The 21,683-nt window shown below is 42.3% G+C and overlaps 1 protein-coding gene and 1 long non-coding RNA gene across 17 annotated transcripts in view; one reads left to right on the forward strand and one right to left on the reverse strand.

Moving 5' to 3' along the window:
* Window positions 1-21,683, forward strand: part of DOCK9 (dedicator of cytokinesis 9) — a 306,369-nt gene that overhangs the window by 256,793 nt on the left and 27,893 nt on the right. For 8 of the 16 annotated variants that reach the window (XM_030922003.1, XM_030922008.1, XM_030922001.1 and 5 more), the window contains 8 exons: window positions 2,392-2,507; window positions 8,188-8,325; window positions 8,441-8,623; window positions 10,312-10,425; window positions 10,546-10,761; window positions 13,221-13,278; window positions 14,165-14,233; window positions 15,592-15,698. In XM_030922003.1, the coding sequence (XP_030777863.1) occupies window positions 2,392-2,507; window positions 8,188-8,325; window positions 8,441-8,623; window positions 10,312-10,425; window positions 10,546-10,761; window positions 13,221-13,278; window positions 14,165-14,233; window positions 15,592-15,698 (1,001 nt within the window). The remainder of the gene's footprint in view (window positions 1-2,391; window positions 2,508-8,187; window positions 8,326-8,440; window positions 8,624-10,311; window positions 10,426-10,545; window positions 10,762-13,220; window positions 13,279-14,164; window positions 14,234-15,591; window positions 15,699-21,683) is intronic. The other 8 variants (XM_030922011.1, XM_030922004.1, XM_030922009.1 and 5 more) reach the window with 1 other exon arrangement.
* Window positions 5,355-8,155, reverse strand: LOC104666451. The gene is made up of 3 exons (XR_748555.1): window positions 7,831-8,155; window positions 6,903-6,980; window positions 5,355-5,607 (listed from the first exon to the last, which is right to left on the reverse strand). It is a non-coding gene; the product is annotated as an uncharacterized LOC104666451 (long non-coding RNA).

Genomic DNA, 21,683 nt, shown 5'->3' on the forward strand with positions numbered 1-21,683 from the left:
ATAACAAAATGTGGCTAAAAGGGCCATTTCTTTTAGATTCCTGTATGACTCAGGCAAGCATACCAATTTCTGCATGAATCTGACTCCAAAGGAGAGTAGATGGTGTAATAACACTTCCCAGTACCATGTTTCCATATGTGCATACATAATTACATAATAACTTAATTAGCGTAGTCTATTGATGATATGTTTTAAAACAGCACATGGCCAAATTCTAATTTTTAATTGTTTCAGGCTTTCAGCCAGGAGTAGTTAAATTCTATGGGAGTTCTTCAGGCCATCTCAATTGGTAATGATCACCTAGATGCATTTCACCTGTTGGTGATCTAGACCGAGAAAAGGACAGTTCTTTGCAGAGAAAGAAATTAAAATAAAGCCAGTTCCTTGTTAAAATTGAACCCAGACGAAAACTCATTCAGGGCAAATGGTAGCCCTCAGGAAAGGATCCCTTGGACCTGTGTGATCATTTTGGTTGGTCTGATAACAGGTGCTGTATTTTTTGTGTGTGCTCTCTTACGACAGTATGTGATCACTTTAACAGTAATCATCAACCTGTTTTCCTCTTTCATTGTCTCTGTATCTTACCAAACAAACCTCGCTGAATAAAGTCATGCCTTGGCTTACCATCATAGCAGTTCAAGTGATATTAGTACCCCAACATACCCACCTTTCTTTTCTCTAGGAGATTTCGTACCCCAAAAGCAAAAAATGAAATAGAACTAGCACGGTGCCAGACGTATTACAGATCCTCACTAAATCTGGAGAGATGTTGGCCGTGCTGCAGAGTGGAAGTGATGTGATCCGCAAACAGGGTCTCAGCACCACCTTTGTCAAAGTAAAGCAGCATTGGATAAAAGCACAGAACAGCATTTCTATCATATTTTAAAAAGCACTTCTGTAGCTTTTAAAGCTCTTTTGTAGCCTTTTAAAAACCCCTCTATAATTCTGACGTTTAAGTCAGAATGATGTCATGCTAGTTACTTGATTTTCTCCCAATAATATGTACTATGATACAGTGACCTGGATGAGGAATTTGGAGTGTAGATTCTGGGTTTTTTTTTTTTTTTTTTTTTTTTTTTCCCCATTACTGGTCTCAAGAACATTCCCTAGGTTTTCTGTACTTCATTTTCTTGATCTGTGTACAAAATGTCCTCCTCTCTGGAGTATTAGGAAAATTACTTAAGTAATAAGCGTTGCTTTATTTTTGCTCCTTGGAGAAAGACATTACATGGTGTTTTATTATATTGCCATCCTTCTTTGTAATCTAGATCAATACTGTAACATCTTTGCATCCCTGTATGTATTTCTGCTAGTGCATATGCATACCATTTCATAATTTAATATCTCAACTTGTATGTCAAATTGCATTTATATCACTACTAAATTGATTTTCCCACATATGGAAGATTTCTGTTTGTATTTAAATTATGTGTGACTAAGCTAAATTTAAATGACAGATTCTTCAAGTCCTTTTCTTTTTCTAAACATTTCTTTCAGACATGTTGGCTTTTATGCTTTTTCTTAAAGCGAGTAGAATACTATGCACAGCACAGTCAACTCTTGATTATCATTCACGAGCCTTGCTGATAATAGATCCTGATGTTATTGACTTAACACCTCCATAGCACTCACTGTGTGCCAGGCACTGTTCCAAGAACTTCACAAATATTAGCAAATTTAATCCTCACCACAACCCTTTGAGGCAGATACTGTATTATCCCCATTCTACAGATGAGGCAACTGAGGTTATAAAGACGCCAAATAACTTGCCAAGGCCACACAGCTGGTGAGTGGCAGAGTGGGGCTCAGTGACCAGCAGCCTGATCTCAGGCTCGTTTTCTTAACCTGTGTTGTGCTACTGCCTCTGTCTACATGGGAAACTTTGGAAATCTTAGCCTCCGCCAGCACTCCTGCTAGATAGCAGAATCGATCGACACCTGTCTTGGTCCAAGTCCTGTCTCCACTGTTTACTACCTGTATGACTTTAGACAAGTTTAGTCTTGCTATGCCTTTATTTCCTTATGTCTACCAAGGGTTCAACAATGTTCATACTGCATAGGGCTGTTGAGGGATTAAATGAGAGAATATGTGTAAAGTTCCTAGAATCATGGCTGGTACACAGCAAGTGCATAATAAATGTTTGCTGCAGTTATTGCCCTTTCAGAGTGGGAAAAAAGTTATAATTGAATTGAAACTTTATTACTACTTTCTCCCTTCCTTCCCTCTCCCCACCTCCACACCCCCCTCCCAAAAAAAAAAAAGGCAAACACGGAGACAAGCTTCCAAAGTGGGCCTTCTGGTAAATAATCAAAAGTTGACTGTGCCTACCCCATCCTGCCAGCCTTGCCTTCTGAACCACTGGGCAGTAATCTTGTGTTGTAATTCATGCAGGCTACGGCCACTCGGACGCAGATGTTCTGCACCAGTCATTACTTGAGGCCAACATTGCTACTGAGGTTTGCCTGACAGCTCTGGACACGCTCTCTCTATTTACATTGGCGTTTAAGGTTTGTATCAATCAGCTGTTCGTGGTCGAGTTTTACCTTCCACATTCATTCTGCTTGGTAAGCTCAACCAGTGTAAACTGACTATGTTGCATTTGTACTTCCGCAATTGTTTTTGTCCCTGTAAGGAAACCACTAATCTTTAAATTCCTTTAATGAAATCATTCCACAGTGAATGACTTGAATGCCCTGAAATAAAATTTAACTGGTCAGTGTGTGCTGCGTGCTTGGGCATGATGGAAACATGATCTCTGGAGGCAGTTAACTTTTGGCTCGAACCTTGAGGATTATGAATATAGGCACCTAATCAGGCATTTCTGCCTTGAATATCTTTAAATATATCCAAATGTTATAGCATTTAAATTAGATTTTTATGTAGAAAGGAGCAATAAATACAAACACATTCATCTTTTCAGTTTTTTATCAGTTACTACGTTAAATGAAAAAAACATTTCGGAGATGGAAAACGAAACTTTTTTTTTTTTAATTGTTTTTAAGTTTTAGCAAGTAATATTCAAGTAGGTGAAGATGGACTTTTCAGCCACTCCTGTTTTTAGGAACCAAATACTTCTCATTCTTGCTAAATGATTCTTCCATTTCTAGCATAGAAAGGAGAGATTGAATGAGTGTTTATATGCCATAAATATTGGAACAGTTTGCTTATTTGCAAGGGTATTTGGGAAATAGAACCAAAGTCATTATCTGCTTTACTTGTCTTCACTACTCATAAAGCATATTCCTTTATTAGGAAGAATAATGATAGTTTTCCTGACATTATGTCACTTTATTATTATATATCTTTACTCTCTTCAGCCGCCATCCCACTCTTGTCCCCATGAAGCTCATGCCTAGGAGCCCAGTTGAGAGACGGGGAAATGAGCTTGAATGAAGTGAGCTCAGGGGTAGGAGTGCCGCGTTACCTGGAGCCTCTATTCCGGGGGCTCTCAGAGTGTGGTGTCCAGGCCAGCGGCCGCTGCAGCCCTGGGAGCGTGTTAGAAATGGAAATCCTTGGGTCACTGCCCAGACCCACTGAATCAGAAACTCTGGGCATGACACCTGAACATCACAGTGGCTCTACTAGAAACATGAAAGAGGCTTTGGAACCTCTCTTTTCTTGTGGGTATTTTTAGTTAAAAATTCTTAGTAAATAGGCTAGGAAGGTTTTAAAAGTAAATGTCTGGCTATGCATACCTGTATCAGTCTCAAACATGAATCATTAAGTTCAGAACAGCAGTGGCAACACCTTCCCCTCTCTGCCTGTGCCCCACCAGGTAAATAAGCAGGAAATTCTGGAGCTGCAGAGCAGCATGGGATGAGCTCCAGGCACACGGGGCACAAGCGCAGTCTGAGTGCACCTATGAGAACAGTGACAGTTTCCTTACCCAACAGCCTGCAGTTCTAATTCAGCCCCCTTCAAGTTTCTCACTTAAGAGTAAAGAAGAGGAGCCTGGTGAAGTGGCTCACGCTTGTAATCCTAGCACTTTGGGAAGCCAAGGCGGGCGGATCATGAGGTCAGGAGATCAAGACCATTCTGGCCAACATGGTGAAACCCCGTCTCTACTAAAATGCAAAAAAAGTAGCCGGGCGTGGTGGTGTGTGCCTGTAGTCCCAGCTACAGGAGGCTAAGTCAAGGGAATCACTTGAACCCAGGAGGCAGAGGTTGCAGTGAGCCAAGATCACGCCACTGCACTCCAGCCTTGTGACAGAGCAAGACTCCATCTCAAAAAAAAAAAAAAAAAAAAAAAAAAAGAGTGATAAAGAAGAGTATTTGTCACTATTCCTAGATTTCTAAATATCTGGCCTCCATTCTGGGAATGGGAAGGTAGTAGGGGCTCAGACGTGAACTCCAGCTTAACAGTAAGCACTTTTACCTGTGTTTGCTCCTCACTGGTCCTATGGCAAAGGGCCTGATCCCTGGGACACCCAAGGAAGATTGAGCTTCTAGAGCTAAGGTGATCTGTGTCCAGGTTTATATGCCTGCATACAAAAAATGTTTCCTGTTTAAAGCTCAGCACCCCCACTGGAAGGTAGGCGAATGTATGGTGCGCTCTGTGGCATTACTGGATGTTGGGCCGTGTGGTAAGACAGTCTTCCCTGGCTTAGACTCACAGATACGAGAGTCTCATTGGCACCGCAGTCACTGGGATCTTTCTTTGCAAATATTTACCCAGTTGAGGTATCAGTTGGACCATATCAGAAGAGATAGAACAGTGAGTGAGCTGGCATAATTCAAGAAAGTCATCTTTAGCAGGTATAACTCTGTGGTTACTGACTCTCTTAATTGGCTACATCTAATAGATTGCCAAAGACAATCCAGAACTCAATTTCCTAGTAAGATAAAATGTTTGAAAGATTTAAGCCCAGAATTCTGGTTATTATTATTACATTAGCTTCCTGCTATGTACTGAGTGCCTTCTGTGCCTCAGGCATTAATCTTCATAACAGCTCTGCCTGATAGATCGAATTATCCGACATTTTATGGATGAGGAAATTGTGGCTGGGAGAAATTAGGAAATTTGCCCAAGATCACTACACAACTGGCCTGTCCAAAGGTCTTGTTCTCCACTAAGTCAGATGTGTGTGAGTGTGCTTGTGTGTGTGTGTGAGAGAGAGAAAGATGGAGTTGAGTAAAGATCAAGGTATTTGGATGATCTCTTATGCAGACAGAAGAAAAAAATTACCAAACACTTAGCAGATATCAGATATATACAAATCTGGACACATTCACACATGTTATCTCACTTAGTACATAAAAGGGTTTGTTTTGTAAACAGATTGTCATATGCAGAAAAATATGGTTTTTCTAATGTCTGTTATTAACACAATCCCAAACCAATGCTAGCCTTCAAGTAGTTTATGATATTTTTAATGTGTTCACAGATTTAATATGGAAATGTATTTTTAGCAGTTCCATTTAGTACCTCTTCTTGATCTGAACTGCACAATGAGAACTAACACATAATCAGGGGCAATAGGAACCAAGACAGGGAGGAGCACATGGGCAGCCGGAGGCTTGCAAGGCAGCTTGTGATCTGCTTTGCTCAACCATGAGCCTGGTCTGCAGACACATGGGGGTTAGGTCATCTTAGTGATTGGCAAGCATCTGTAACAGAAATGGCTCTTCTCCAAACTGATTTTTTTAATGTTATTTTAAAATAATTGTGTACATAATGATAAATGCTGTCTGACTGGGAAGAGTTTGCTGTCTTAAATTAACTTTGTTCCAGTCACCTCATTTTGACACCCGAGGTTTGTTTTCCTCTGTGTTCCTGGATCTTTTAGAAATTACTGATACTGAGCATTCATTTGCTGAAAGGCCCATCTCCTGGATTAAGCTCCATAAGAGACCATGTTACAATGGTCAAACCTGAATCCAGGACAGAGAATTCCTGGAGAAGCAGTCTCCACTTTATTGCTAGAAATAAGCCATGCCTTTATATTATTCTAATGCGTCATTTAATTTCCTAAGTGAAAATTTCCCATCTTCAGCAAGAGTCTATAGGGATAAAAAGATAGAAATAAGATGCCCAGCCTTGTTATCTGTGGATATTTCTGAGTGGAACAGTTAAGGGTGATTTTTGTTTTGCTCTTTTTGCCCCCTGTGGGCCTTTCTGAATGTTCAAAAATGTGTTTGTATTTAGTGTATGTTACCTTCTATTTGATGAGAAAGCAGCAGGGAGACACAGAAAAAGAGGGAAGAAAAGTGACTGGAAAATAAAGGCAAGTAGCTAGGAAACTGTCCCTTTTGTCTGGGACAAAAAGTCCTTTATCCATTTAAATGGAAGTTATTTAAGTCTTTTTTAAAATAAATTTTATTGTATATGAGGTTTACAACAGGTTATGGGATACATAATGTAAATGAGCTTTAACTCCATTCTTGCAAACAAGTTTTGAGATGAGAGCTGAAGAGGACTAAATCCTGAAAATGAGAAGTAAAGGCCATGACCGTAGAGAGGGAAAGGAGGAGAAATTGAACTCAAATAGAGAAACATGGGAAAAATAGAGAAACATTAGAAAAATGGGCCAGTTCAGACAGCAGAACTGGGAAGCTTGGGAATTTTTGTAGAAACCATATCTCCTGGATAGCAAAGAGTGCTAAGAAAGTGAAAGGTCACCTCCAGATTCACCCAAAACTTAATCCAGTCATAATTAGGAATGTAAATACATTGGAGAAAAGCAAGGCTTTCAAACTATGGCTCCTGAGAAAATGGCATTCATAGATAAAACTTGTAAGCAGTTCCCCAAACACTGGAAATCACTTTTTTTTTTTTTTTTTTTTTTTTTTTTTTTTGGTGAACAGCTGCTCATGGTTGAGAATTAGATCATATTCATTTAAATAGTTCTACTTTCTGCTCATTAAATTGCTCGCCTTTCACATGATGGAGTTCAATACGGTACCTTAGTATTTCATGCTAGAAAGAGCACTGTGAATTCCAGGTGTTCTGCCAGCTGTGATATATCCACAATTCACTGGACCTAAAAAAAACCAAAACTTACTCCTTGAGGAAAAATTTCCCTCCAACAAGACAAGGTAGATGTTGCTCTGAAACTATGACTGCAAGCATAATTTCCTATGTAGCAAAATTATATGGACGTAAGTTACCCCTGTTCATTTGGCCGAATTGTAAGATTGGTTTGAGATACTGGCCTCTTGACATTTTCTTTTTTTTATAAATGTCAAATCTGCCTACTTATGCAGAATGCACACACGTATCGTTCCCCGACAGAGCTTTGTTCAGACAGCTTGTCCATGTTGGAAAGCGGTGCTCTTCAGTGTCGTGCACATTTAGACACGAAGCTCATCCTGGCTGCTTGCTGGGCCACACCTCTAGCTGCTGTGTATATTCTGCAGTTGATGGGAGTTGTAGCCAACCAGGCTTCCAAAGTGTTTAATTTGTGTGAATTTTCTACTGACATGAGGAAATCTTGAGTGACTAGAAGCAGATTATAGTCTTCTTGTTTTCTTTGATAAGTAAAATCCACAAATGTTAAAACCCTGCTAGATACCGCCTACTGAGCTAGACCAAAGTACGCATCAGATGGTTTCTCCACTCGATCTCATGTCTTCACAGTCACTGTTCAAGGTCAGTTTTAGGGTCATCGTTTTACAGATGAGGATGCTGAGACTCAGTTTACGTGGCAAATTCACACCCATGATGAGTGGTACCTGACCAAAGCCTGCACATTTTCCACCTTCCCAAACTCTCTGGTTATTCATAACTTAGCAGAGTGCCTTAGAGGCCGGGGGAGATCACCTTTCCCTTTTGGAAGCCCTGTTTCATGTACCTTACTTGAGTATTTTTTCCCATCTGTATTTAACACATACGTGTGATAGCACTTCCCTGTTGGAATTAAGATGTCACAAATGACACCTCTGTATCAGCTGCTGGTAGACAGTAAAAATGAGTACATATTAATAAGTAGAAGCCCAGTCAGTACTAAGCAAGTGTTCCTTTCAACTGTATTACAGTTTGCTGGGAGGCTTATCCCCAAAACATAAATATATTGATAGTTCGTTCTACAAAAGAATTCTGTACTTTCCTAGAGGATTCAAGGCAGAGTTTGTTTAAAGAAGTGTGAGTTGTCTTAATACTTAGAAAATGTAAGTCTCGAGGCTGAAATTGCGTGAAACCTACTAGAGGTGACTAGTATGTCTAACAAAGCCGTCAATGTCTGTTTTCAGAACCAGCTCCTGACTGACCATGGACATAATCCTCTCATGAAAAAAGTTTTTGATGTCTACCTGTGTTTTCTTCAAAAACATCAGTCTGAAACGGCTTTAAAAAATGTCTTCACTGCCTTAAGGTCCTTAATTTATAAGGTAAGTTGCTTCATGGGTGATGGTTAGAAGTTTTCCTCCTTCCCCCGGAATTGAAGGGCACATTACCAAGCACTGACCTGTCTGTGGTTTATCTGCTTCCTCTCATCCTGTCTAGTTTCCCTCAACATTCTATGAAGGCAGAGCCGACATGTGTGCGGCTCTGTGTTACGAGATTCTCAAGTGCTGCAACTCCAAGCTGAGCTCCATCAGGACCGAGGCCTCCCAGCTGCTCTACTTCCTGATGAGGAACAACTTCGATTACACTGGAAAGAAGTCCTTTGTCCGGACACATTTGCAAGTGCGTGTGGTTTAGCTTTCCAATACAGATTTACTCTGTGCAGTCCTGCTGTATCAGGAAAACTTGGAGTATCACATTGACCAATTTCCCTTGTCATAAAGATACTGCAAGATCTGGAAAACTGGGAAGCCACATTTGCTGGCTTGGTTTATTTCACACTCCATTACTATAAGATCTGGGCCCGAGATGCATTTCTGTTGGTAAATTGACATTTAAATATTGAGTCAATATTGGACTGATTAAAATTCCATTGCATTTTAGTTTGAACTTGTATGAAATATGCAGTGGGTAGACTGTCCTTTGCAATACTTTATCAGAACATGGATATATTAACTATGCCACAGGGGGGCTCTGTCTTATCTAATACTCACATAGGTATTAGAAACTATGTGAGGATGCTTAATAGTAAACATTTTAGGTAAGAAACAAAAAGCCCAACCGAAGTGGTTCTTTTCTGTCCTCTATCTACTGACACATCTGCTGTCTCACCAGAGTTAAAGCATCCTAAATTCTGTGCTCTGAGAGCCAGCCAAGATAATGACCAAACTTCTCTATTTTTGTAAACTCTCTTTTTCTCCAAACACATGGTAGGTATCCCTCTTCCATCTCTGCATTTAACCCTTTTTTTGGAAACAATATTTATGGTCCACATAGCATTCATGGATACAACCATGAACAAAACAACCCTCTCCCAGCCCTCATGGAGTGTAGTCTCATGGAGGTCACAGACAAGCCCTGGAACTCTTAGAGTACAAGTGTGACCACTGCTGTTGTAGAGGAACTTGAGTGGATCAGGAGGGGCACCTGGAGGATGTGAAGGATGCATAGGGCTCATGGTTGAAGAGCGGTGAGCGTGTTCCAGGCCACAGTGAACCATGGGGAAGCAGTCGTCTGGGGAACTAGAGACGTTCCTTACTGCAGAGTTTAGAATATGGGTGAGAAGGAGTTGAGGAGGACCCATGGTTGCATATTCAAATCGTGGCATATTTGGACAGATCTTCTGGACTCCAGTGTTGATGATGGGTCAAGGCTAGTGTAGACCTCAGCTAGGGAGACCATTGTCAAAGCTAGGTCAGAGAGGATGCTCTCCTAGACCAGGGATGGTGAGGTCAGAAGGAAGAGGAGATTGAGTTGACAACATTTGGTGACTGATTATACCTGTGTGTGGTGAAGGAAAAGGATAAATAAAGATGGCCTCCATGCTTTAGCTCAAACAATTGGGTAAAGGCAGTGCTATTCATAGAGCCAAAAAAAGACAGAGCCCCCCATGGCATAGTTAATATATCCATGTTCTGATAAAGTATTGCAAAGGACAGTCTACCCATTGCATATTTAATACATATAAGTTCAAACTGAAAACTGAGAAAGAAATCATGTCTCCCTCTTGGTTGGAGAAGGTAATAGATAAGTGGATGGGCTTATCTCATTCTCCTCCCTTTGCTCTCCTGATCAGCATTTTGCTTTGCAAACAATGTTTTTTAAGGCTAGCAGAATCACTTTCTGGAATTACTCTTAAAGGGGAAGAAAGTACCTCAGACATTGTTTCCCACACTGGAGCGACCCCTGCTTAAAGCACCCCCAACCCCCACTTTCCCCTGTCCTCAGGCACATCCTGACTGAACACAGAAGCCCAGCCTGGGCAGTCATTTGAAGGTAAATTGATTTGCTCATGTTTGTGTGTCCCTAAGGTCATCATATCCGTCAGCCAGCTGATAGCAGACGTTGTTGGCATTGGAGGAACCAGATTCCAGCAGTCCCTGTCCATCATCAACAACTGTGCCAACAGTGACCGGCTCATCAAGGTGGGTAGCCTGGCCCATGTTAGTTTCACCCCAAGACTCTGCCTCAGCACCTGAGGTGCATATGGACAGGCAGAAAACAGAGGAAGCCACGTGTCCTTTCTTCTTCCACCCTTGTTTTAGCACACCAGCTTCTCCTCCGATGTGAAGGACTTGACCAAAAGGATACGCACAGTGCTAATGGCCACCGCCCAGATGAAGGAACACGAGAATGACCCAGAGATGCTGGTGGACCTCCAGTACAGCCTGGCCAAATCGTATGCCAGCACGCCTGAGCTCAGGAAGACGTGGCTCGACAGCATGGCCAGGATCCACGTCAAAAACGGCGATCTCTCAGAGGTAGCCCTGCCAGCCGCTTGATCGGGTTTTTGATAAAAAAACAGTGAGGCCCCATTCACTAAAATAAGCCAGTTTTGAGAAAAATTATCCCATGAATCAAAAACCAATTAAAAATATGCAAAACTTTAAACAGTATGAGACTCAGGGTGACTTCATAGTTAGTTGAGCATTTTAATAATTTAAAACAAATTGTAAGAGGTTATTTTTGCCACTGAAGAGCATTGTTTAAGCTCTTAAACCTATTCATACAGTTTCCTGCTAATTAAAATACACATCAAAACTCCTGTAGTTCTAAAATTCAGCTATTTTATGGTAAAATGAATTCCTCCTGTTATTCAAGGTAATGACAGGTGTTGCTTTCTCCTGCGTGAGGTAGTCCATTTCCTTTTGTGGATGCAGTAGGTATTCCAGCATTCCCTTCTATGCAGAGCTGATGTGTTTCGATATGTAGACTGCATGGCTGGGAGTTGGGTGTGTGGGCTCCAGTACAAGTAATATTGGACTTTGAATCCAAGATCCAATATTAACTAACTCTGTGACATTGAGCCAGTTTTTTAACCCTTCTGTTGCTCAATGACATCATCTGTAAAATGGGGAATTGGAGAAAACAATTGGCTGTAAGGCGGTCTGTGCTCCCAGGAGAACTCATTCAGTGTCTGTGCCTGAGATGTTTAGGTATGATCGACGGTATTACTATAGCAAGCAAGTTTTGACTTTTAAACTTTTATAACTGTTTGAATTAATAAACATACTCTAAGTCTGAAAATTTTAACTATATTTACATATTTATTTTTCAAGGAGTTCAATATGCTAAAAAGCATACATTAACATGACAGTTTTGTTTGACTATAAATTTAATGTAAACCACACATTGGCCATAGTAAAAAGGAATAACTAAGAGAAGTTATTTTTCTATCGTTTCAAGAATTTAAGATTCTTTAATGACCTATGTGGCCCAGGTCTCAAGAAAAAAAAAAAAAAAAAGAAAGGAAGAACTCACTGAGTTCAGCTGTTCCTCTGTGAATTAGTTTTACATGGCTGCCGTAACAAAGTACCCAGACTGAGTGGCTTCACACAGAAATGTATCCTCTCACAGTTCTGGAGGCAGAAGTCCAAGATTGCGGTGGCAGCAGGGTTGCATCTCCGAATGTCCTCAGGGAGAACCTGTTCCATGCCTGTCCCTGAGCTCTTTGTGTGACCAGCAGTCTTGATGTTCCTCGGCTTGTAGCCACATCCCTCCAGTCGCTGCCTCCATGGTCTCATGGCATCCTCCCCCATGTGTCTGTGTCCCTGCATCTCCTCTCCTCTTCTGTGACACCAGTAATGTTGAATTTAGGGCCCACCACACACCAGTATGACCTCATCTTAACTAATTACACCCACACAGAGCCTGTTTCCAAATAATATCACATTGTGAGGTCTCAGGGAGGCCATAAATTTTGGGGGGACACCACCCAACCCAGTATACCCAGTGAATAGGGGACGAAAGCAGCTAATTTATACGATTTCTTATTGCCCTTGCTGTGTCTGGTTTTGTGTATGTGCTCAGTAACCCGTCATGTACTTTCCTGCCTGTTCAGTGCATGTGACCCTGCTGTGCACTGCAAGAGGGACACGTGTGGGAGGCATGAACTCTGCCTCTGAGGACTGGACAGTGCATAACTCCACTCTCCGACAGACTTCTCTTTGCACACATCAGAGTGCATGCCACACTGCTGACATTCGTTGACACACATGCACGTGGAGCAGCCTCCGCCGGTGTCTGTTGGCTAGCTAGGGGTGAGGGTCTAGATGAGGGCACCACGCAGTGGCGCTCACCCCGCTGACAGGCACAGAACCACACGCATTAGAACCTTGCAGCGAGTTCGCTTCCAACGGCTGTCTTTGATCTTTATAACACCATGGCAATTTGGCGAAAAGAATTTCTTTTTTCTTTCAATTTAAGATGTGTATAATGTTACCGATTTAAGGTTAAATTATGATTTTTATTTAGAATTTTACGTTTGGAAAAAATTATAACTTGCTCTTAATTTTTAAGTCAAGCGAAAAATATATTAGCACCCGAAATTTGAGCCATGGTCTCAGAATCTAGGGAGGAGCACATGCTTTCTTCAAAGCATCCTCTTTTCTCTTTGAGAGAAATGATGCAGAAATACTAGGTATAGTAAGAGAAAAATGCTGCTTTTATCTTTTACTTTACAAATATAATAATTCTATATAGAAACAAGTTTTAGTAAATTTACCGCCATTTATCTCAACTCCCAATTAATTTCAAATTTTCAGCTTATGTGAGTGGTTCCACTCTTTTCAAAGGGTAAGATGTCAGCTATTAGAAACACTAGCTGGTGCACTGAGATCTAATGTATACGTTCATACATTGATTAGATTTCTATCTGCGTGGGAGCATTATGACATGCTGTTATGAATGATGATGCTGAGGCATGTGTCTTCTATTATAGGCAGCAATGTGCTATGTCCATGTAACAGCCCTGGTGGCAGAATATCTCACCCGGAAAGGTAAGGAATTATTCCTATGTTTTGTGAAATTAATTAGTATAAAACCATACAAAGCAGCAGACAAGTGAGAGCCATTCAGGAAGATTGGAAGGTGGGAATTTGTGTGTTTGTGAAGTGTATTCATTGTTTTATCCCCTGGCGTGATGTTTGCTTGAATTGGTGGGCACAGCAGAAATTCCAGGACTAGACAGAAAAGTAGATGACATGTTGTCATGTAACCTCCTCTGACAGCTTCACTCTGCAAAAACTAGTTAATGAGTTTTGCATCTGGCCAAATCTAGAGCTAAGAAGATATTTTTCCCTTAAGATAGTTCCCACTGGAACGATTAGGCAATCAAAAAGTTGTAACGGGAGATTATCAGACAGCATTTCTGCAACGCAGCCCAGCTGGCTTTATTGTCTGAGAAGGCAGCCTTTCTGGTGGAAACCTTGTCTCCCAGAGGAAGGAGAGGGGGCAAGGAGTGATGCTGCATTTGTGCACTCTGCCTTTGTTCCCAGACGAGCAGGCTGTGAAGTCTTTCACAGGTTCCCTGTGGTTAAACAGCAGGTGCACATTTCCACTTCAAAATCAGCACAGCCCCAAATGGTGACATTTATTTTTGGAATACTGTGGTTCTTAGAAAAGCTGGTAGTCTGCGTGAGTTACATGGGACAAACAGCAGCACCAGATCTGGGCGAACGAGGAATAGACGTACGAAGTGAGAAATAGTGTGAAACCAAAGATGCCGAGGCCACAAACTATATTTCTGGTGCAGCTGGCTATTCGGAATGAAACAGCAGAGAGAGCCCCAAACAGAAAAATTTGGAAAGGGCTCCATGTTCATTTAATACCAGTACTATTTCCTGTCGAGACCTTTTATCAGGTGATGCATTTCCTCATGTTTAGAAGCAGTCCAGTGGGAGCCGCCCCTTCTCCCCCACAGCCATAGCGCCTGCCTGAGGAGGAGCCGGGGAGGTGAGCCTGAGGATCAGCCCAGCCCCCGGGGACCCCCTGCCTGGTCACCTGCCCTCCCATGGTGGGGGATTTGCCCTTTCAACTTTGCATGGACAGACTTCACTCTCCTTCCCTCCGACTCTGTGGCTCTCTGGTTGGCTGGTGATCTATTCCTGTGGGCACAAGAGGAAAGCACCTTGGCCACCACTTTGGTTACTCCATTGGCGCCGAGTTAGTGGTGAAATGTACTCCGTAGCCTAAAGCAGGGGTGGTTGGTTTTTAATTTTCTAGTTTGTATGTTAATGTATCCTCTAGCCCCTAGATTAACACTTTTCATGGGGGACTCTTGTTTCCATATAACAAATAAAAACTAAACGGGCATAGTGGCAGATGCTAGGTAATCCATGAATAGTGTGGAAACCTGGGATCATGTACAGCAAAAAAATCTCTGACTTTAGGATCTACGTTTTCAAGACTTGATTTCAAAATGCCCTGTGTTCCTCTTTCTCCCTAAATGCTGAAGTCTCAATTCAAGTTTTTACTTCCATTTTATTTTATTGTGAACAGTTATCTCAAAATAGAGTAGGGGAACATCTCATGCCCTTCTTCACTTGATCATTTTGCATAGCTGACGTGGTCCAACTGACTTAAAGCTGTTTTCCAGTGACTGTGAGATGAGGAAAGGTCCCGAATGGGTGGTCATTGCTTGAGAAACATCCTTATCCCAGACATTGATCCTGCCTCTAAGCTGACCCTCTTTCCCGCTGGAGAATCAGAGTGCCCAGGCATCCATGCGCTCTGTTGATGCAGCCAGCCACCCACCCCAGGGCTGTTGGGGTGGGAACCAGCTAAGGCAGCCTGTCTGCTCACCATTATGGCCACGGAGCTACACCTGGGTTGTGTGGGGAATCTCTCATCTGAGAAATGTGTTCTTCCCCAGGCAGAGTGGGTGAGGTGGCAACTTGAAGGAAACAGTTCTTTTTGAATCATACATCTCTCTTGTGTTGGCTTTGCCTTCATTTTTCTTATCTCAGCACAAGTCATCCTACCAAGTCAAATTTTCACATATTGTTATTTTACTGTTAATTTAATACCTATTCCTCAGTTTATTTACAGTTTAATATTTAGAGATTGCATACATTTTAATCAAGGTAGATAAAAAATTAAAAAGGGATAAGGAGAAGAAAGTGAAAGAGGTGAGGGTTCAGTATAGGGAAGAAAAGCACACAGGTGCTCCCGTGAATGCTGGCCTGGTGCCTAAGAGATTTCAAAATCTGTTATTTCGTTCGACACAGAAACACACAGGGCGGGAAAAACCCTCAGGGTTCACCCATGTTCAGGTTCCGAACTCTGACTCTCCCTGCTCCCTCTCTTCCTAGGCATGTTTAGACAAGGATGCACCGCCTTCAGGGTCATTACCCCAAACATCGACGAGGAGGCCTCCATGATGGAAGACGTGGGGATGCAGGATGTCCATTTCAACGAGGTGCGTGCTTGGACTCACGTGGGCTTTCAGGCACTTGGGTATCTGGGAGCCTGCTGTTTGCATTGCTAGTGCATCAGACCAGGGCTTTTTCTTCCCTGTAGCGGCTGCTTATACACGTAGTTCTAACTGAGATGATTCTCCAGAAAACTGATGCAGAGCAGCAAAAGCTTCTGCTGTTCTCCTCTTCTAGGAGTGCCTCCTTTTCTTTGGAAAGAGGTTGTGAGGGGTTAGATTGTAGTGAAGTGAGGCTCAGCACTTGAACGCATCCAGTAAAAGTTCCAATATATTGGTCATAAAGTTTCTCATTCTTTATAGCAGTTAATTTCTCTGGCTCATGAGTTTTCTTGGTTTTAATCTGACTTTTCAATTAATGTCTCCAGCACCAGTCATCTCCCCAGGGCCAATCTCAAAGGCATGAGAGGCCAGACTTGGGTTCTGGTCATGGCAACCCCCGTCTAGGGCCTTGGTCCCTGCTTTGCTGGTATGCTGTGGCCCAGGTCCTATGGGCCCTTAGGAGACAGGACCACCCTGTCCCACCCCCCACAGAGAACAGCAAGTTTGACATTAGATCACCATAGCAATTTCTGCAAATTCCAGTTTCTTGCTAAAACAGATTAACCTTGCAACCACTTATCTGTAACTGGAGAGTTTTGAAATAAAACTAGATGTTTGAATAAATGCCAGTTTTCCGCTGGCATTCACTCTGTTTCCTTTTCCATGCCTATCTGCCTGAAGGGTTCTTTGTGTGCACCTGCCTCCCTTCAGCCCAGGGCAGAATGAAACAGCTGAGGGAAAGCTTGTCAATCCTGCCCATGTTTTAAGGAAAATGAAGTTGTCCAGTTTCTCCCATGGAGTGGAGGAGCAAGCCAAGAAAGGAGTCAGTCTCTTCTGCCTCTGCTGCACCTGCTTCATCTTAACTTCCAGGGCCACAGTGGTGTGGCATATGGTTGATACTGGGGCTTTTAACCATTCTCATGCCAGGGAGGTGGGCCCTTGAACGCACATCCTCATGACATGAGCTAGGCCATAATTCAGTGGTTCTCTAAGCATGGTCCTGGAACCTTTCAGGGAGTCTTTGAGGCCGGTACTCTTGCTACTGAATGTCTCTGAGGCTGGGTTTTCTTTGTATGCAATGACCCAAACGACCTATCAAAGAGGCTGGGTACAGAATGGATGCACATTCGGGCTTATCCTACAAAATCAAACAGTAAAGAGAGTTGTAAAAATGGAAAATAGTACTACTCGTCACTCTTTGTTTTTGGAAAAAAATCCTTTTTTTATTTAAAAATGCTATTTTTAAAACATGGAATAGGTTTATTGTTTTCATTAAATTAATAAGTAAATCTTAATTTTGTTTCAGTTTTCATATCTAGTATTGTAAATATTGAGAGAGACCATTCACATAAACTTTGGGGTCCTCAATAAATCTTAAAATCTACGAAGGGGTCTTGAGCTCAAAAAGTTTAAGAACCACTGTTGTAAATTGTCTAGTCTCAAATAGCCCTCAAAATTAAAAACTAAGCATGAATTAAAAGGATAACGTATTAAGTATACTTCATGTTTAAATATGAAGATAATTTACACCTCAAATAAAGTTTTCTAGGTATCCTACAAAAAAAGAAAGAGATTGGTTATTACGTGGTATTAACAGTTCTGCTGTTTCTCCACCTTGAAAGGCCTGGGTGGATGGTCTTTTTTGTTTGTTTTACTTTTGACTCTCAAATATGAAACCTGCCACCGAAGGATCAAGGCCCACATACTCCTGGCTTTGAACTCCTCACTTCAGGTGAATTTCAACTGAGTTTTTCTCTGAGAAGAGGCATGACTGCATTGTCTCCTTGCAGAAACCACCCTGGCGCCTCTGCCAAGTCAGACCTCTGGAGTGTACCATTTTGTTCAGACTTAGATAAGGAAAGCAACGATGCCAGGAACAGTTAAAGATTGGAAAGTAGACCATTTTTAGTGACCTATCCTGCAGAGCTGATAAAAGGAAGCTTGCATTTGTTCATCTGATTGAGTAATAGGCTGAGATAGTTATTATGTTAGAGCCTAATGAATTAGCCTGTGATATCAAGTGCAGACAGCCTTGGGGAAATAGTGAATGGCGCCCCCCTAAGTAATAACTAAACCTGTGACAAGGATCCCTTTATCAGCTATTTTCAGAAGATGGATTCATCACCTTGTCCTTGAAGCATAAACTTAGTAAATCTTTAACAAGGTCCATAGTACATGACAATCTGTGGTGATTAGGATGTGACACAGCAGGGTTGTAAAGTCCTGAGCGAGCCTTGCACATCCAGATTGAAACTAACGGGGAGCGGAAAGACTAACGTGTTCTAAAAGACAAGACATCTGAAATTACCAGGCACATTTTCACATTGGCTGCCAGGATGTTGCAAGAAAAAGAGAGATGAAAATCTCTGCCAGAGATGAAGGACTTTGGGGGAAAATCTGATGGGAAATAAGTGTATAACACAGTTTAATAAAAAGCATTGCCCTTTTAATTTACATTATTAGATATAATTAAATGCCTAAGATGTTCTCCTAAAGTGATTTTTTAAGGGACACTACCTAAAAATACTCAATTCTCTTAGCAGCAGGCCTCAAATGAGTTTTTACTGGCACCAATTCCACCTTCCTTGACTCTGATCCAAAGAGCAGACTCGTTTCCAGCTGCTTTTGATTAATAAAGAGAAACCTCCAATTCCTATTTACAATTTTGTTTCGCAAGACTGAGCCTGTGTGGATTGAAGAATTCAGAGTTTCCTGTGGTGTCAAAATTCCCCATGGCCCATGTAGTTTTGAGATCCCTCCCTTGTTAATGAATGCAGTACCAAGGTCCTGGAAGGATGCAGGTAGCATAGTTGGGAGATTGAAGAAAGTCTAAGAAAGGGACTGTTTTTAAAAGTTCAGAGAGGGTTTAGGGAAGCCAACAAGGAATGTTACAGTGCCCCGAGGTTAGCAGCAGCTGGGTGTCACCCCTTAACCTTAGGAATAAAGGGGGAGAAAGGGAAAAATTACATAGAAGGACCACTTAGCAGGACCTGTGAGCTTTTTAGTAAAGGACTCCTCAGGGCACCCACACAGGGAGGGAAGGAGTAACTGCCCACCTCACTCTCCTCCTGCCCCCCAGCATCCTGCTGGGGCCTGCCGTTGGCCAAACTCAACAGCAACCGGACAGGAAGTCGCTATGCAGAAGTCCTGCTGTGTCTGCTTCCTAGAACAGAGCCCGGGAGAACAGGGCCCAGAGGAGCTCCAGAGGGAAAAGTAGAAAGTACAGATAGGTGGATCCTCATTATCCACCTATCTGCTGAAATTTCTTTGTAGCCCCCAAATCAATACTCCATAGTACTTTTGTGGTCATTCAGGGATATGTACAGAACATCAAAAGATTTTACCACTCAACTGCGTTTCTAGCTGAGGCCGAACCAGGCAACGCTCTGCTTCTTGTCGCAGCTCTCATCCCGTGGTCAGAGGCATTCAAACCAGACTGATGCCATCTTGAGTGAGGGCTAGGAAAATGAGACTGAGACTTGCTGGGCTGCTTTCCTAGAAAGTCAGGCATTCCGAGCCTCTAGATGTTCACGGTTAAGGGGTCAAATTAATAATGTTTACTAGACAGACCCAGACTTGGGAGTGTCCAGATATCCCAATATCTGGAGAAGAAAGGCATTCTTGATTTTTCTTTAAAGATAATACTGATTTTTGCAAAATACATTAATTAAGAAAATTATTCCTTTATCACAAATCCTCATAGCAGAGCACATCTCCCCGTGTATATGAGTAATGTACCTAGGGTGGATGTGTTCCTCCTCTTACTTTCAGGAACACCCTACTCTGTCTATGGAGTAGCTGCACTTTCACCACTTTACTTTCTTAATAAACTTGCTTTTACTTTGCACTGTGGACTTGCCCTGAATTCTTTCTTACACGAGATCCAAGAACCCTCTCTTGGGATCTGGATCAAGACCACTTTCCTATAACACCATGAACAAGCCTCCTTTGGTGGTCTACTTAGTGCCATGTTTTTCACATTTGTGTGGATTTTGTTGGTGGTTTGCTGTTTAAAATGGCCCCAGGGAAGCGCTTAAGTGCTGTCTGGAGTTCCTAAGTGCAAGAGCACTGCCAAGTGTGAGTTACATAGCTTTGTTCAGGTGTGAGTTCTAGTGCTGTTGGCTATATATTTAATGTTAATGAATCAACAATATGTATTTAGTTAGGTGTCTTTAAACAAAACACATAAAACAAGTGTAGGTATTAATTGGTTAATGAAAATATTGTAACCTGAGGCTCCCAGGAACTGAACCTTGCATTTTCTTTGGGAAGCGGGCAAGTATTTGCTAATTCACAGTGACGTTATAGAACATAACTACCTCGGATGATAAGAACTGACTCTACCTAGCACACAAAACTGTTGTTTTACAGAATAACAGGTCTCGCCATTGCAGAATTGCTGCTGAATGTAACAAACGTTATATGAACTTCACTAGGCCAGTCTCTGGCTTCTATTAGTCAAAATTGTTTCTATTCAGGAATAGTTGCCAGTAAGAAACATAAAGTGTTTACATCCTTAGGCTATCCTAGGAGATAGAGACATCAATAGAACACATTCAGAGATTCCTGTTTACGTCTCATCCAAGCGTGGCAGTAAAACCTTTAGAGCCAGCTCATCTCTACTTTACCCTTGACTGACAGTGCTCCTGGAGCCATGAAAGTCACATGGCACGTCCTCACTGTTACAACGATTCTCCACAACAGTAGAAACAGTGAGTAGGGAACTTGGCCGGTGGAGCTTGGGTAGCTGTTCTGCCTTTGCTGGATGCCAGCACATCACACTGCCCTGCTTCATTTTGCAAATGTGGACTGGGCTTCCTTGGCACTGAGCTGGGGACCGGAGGTCTGAGAGTGAGCAAGCTGTGGTCCCTGCCATAGCACCCTACACTCCTGCTGCTGCTTCCTGCCCTCTGAGGAGAAACACCTCAACCACAGCCCCTCCAGTCTGAACTGGAAGTTGTCTGAGTTCTTAATGACTTGGAAATTTCTAGATTGATACATGTTGATGAATTCCATAGACTGGCCATGTGCCATGTGCTAGCTCAGGGATGTGTAAGTGAAAGTCCCTGCCTCAGAGAGTTTCACCCAGTGCAAGAATCCTCAAGCTTTCGGGTGCTTAGGAATTACTTGGATCACTGCTACAAATAACAGATTCCCATCCTTATCCCCCAAACCCAGATTTAGTTGGGTGGGTGTGGGGCCCAGGAATCTGTATTTTAATAAGCATCCAAGGTGATTATTCTGATGTAAGTGGTCCTCAACTGTACCTTGAAAGATGATGATATAGCAGAAATGCGCATTATGCTGTGATGGCACACCGTTGCCTAAGCCAGGTCACACATTTGCAGTTATTCCCAAATGGTTAGGTAATACTGACAGCATCTAGTTTCATAGGTAAGATTAGTTAAATTAATCCTAAAATAGAGCAAATGGTATCTCAGTGAAAAAATGTTTACATAACCCTGCACAGATATAGGCTCATGCAGGCATTTTCATGCACATGTGTGTACATACACACACACACATACACACAGTGTTAATGTGCTGTTTCCAGAGACAGATGCTCAATGCCTTCAGTTGCATCACTGTGGCACACTAAAATGGGCCTGGCTAATTACATTTTTTTTTTTTTTTTTTTTTTGAGACGGAGTCTTGCTCTGCCGCCCAGGCTGGAGTGCAGTGGCCGGCTCTCAGCTCACTGCAAGCTCCGCCTCCCGGGTTCACGCCATTCTCCTGTCTCAGCCTCCCGAGCAGCTGGGACTACAGGCACCCGCCTCGTCGCCCGGCTAGTTTTTTTGTATTTTTTAGTGGAGACGGGGTTTCAGCGTATTAGCCAGGTTGGTCTCGATCTCCTGACCTCGTGATCCGCCCGTCTCGGCCTCCCAAAGTGCTGGGATTACAGGCTTGAGCCACCGCGCCCAGCCCTAATTA

Source organism: Rhinopithecus roxellana, chromosome 18 (assembly GCF_007565055.1).
Source record: "Rhinopithecus roxellana isolate Shanxi Qingling chromosome 18, ASM756505v1, whole genome shotgun sequence".
NCBI classification, from domain to species: Eukaryota; Metazoa; Chordata; class Mammalia; order Primates; family Cercopithecidae; genus Rhinopithecus; species Rhinopithecus roxellana.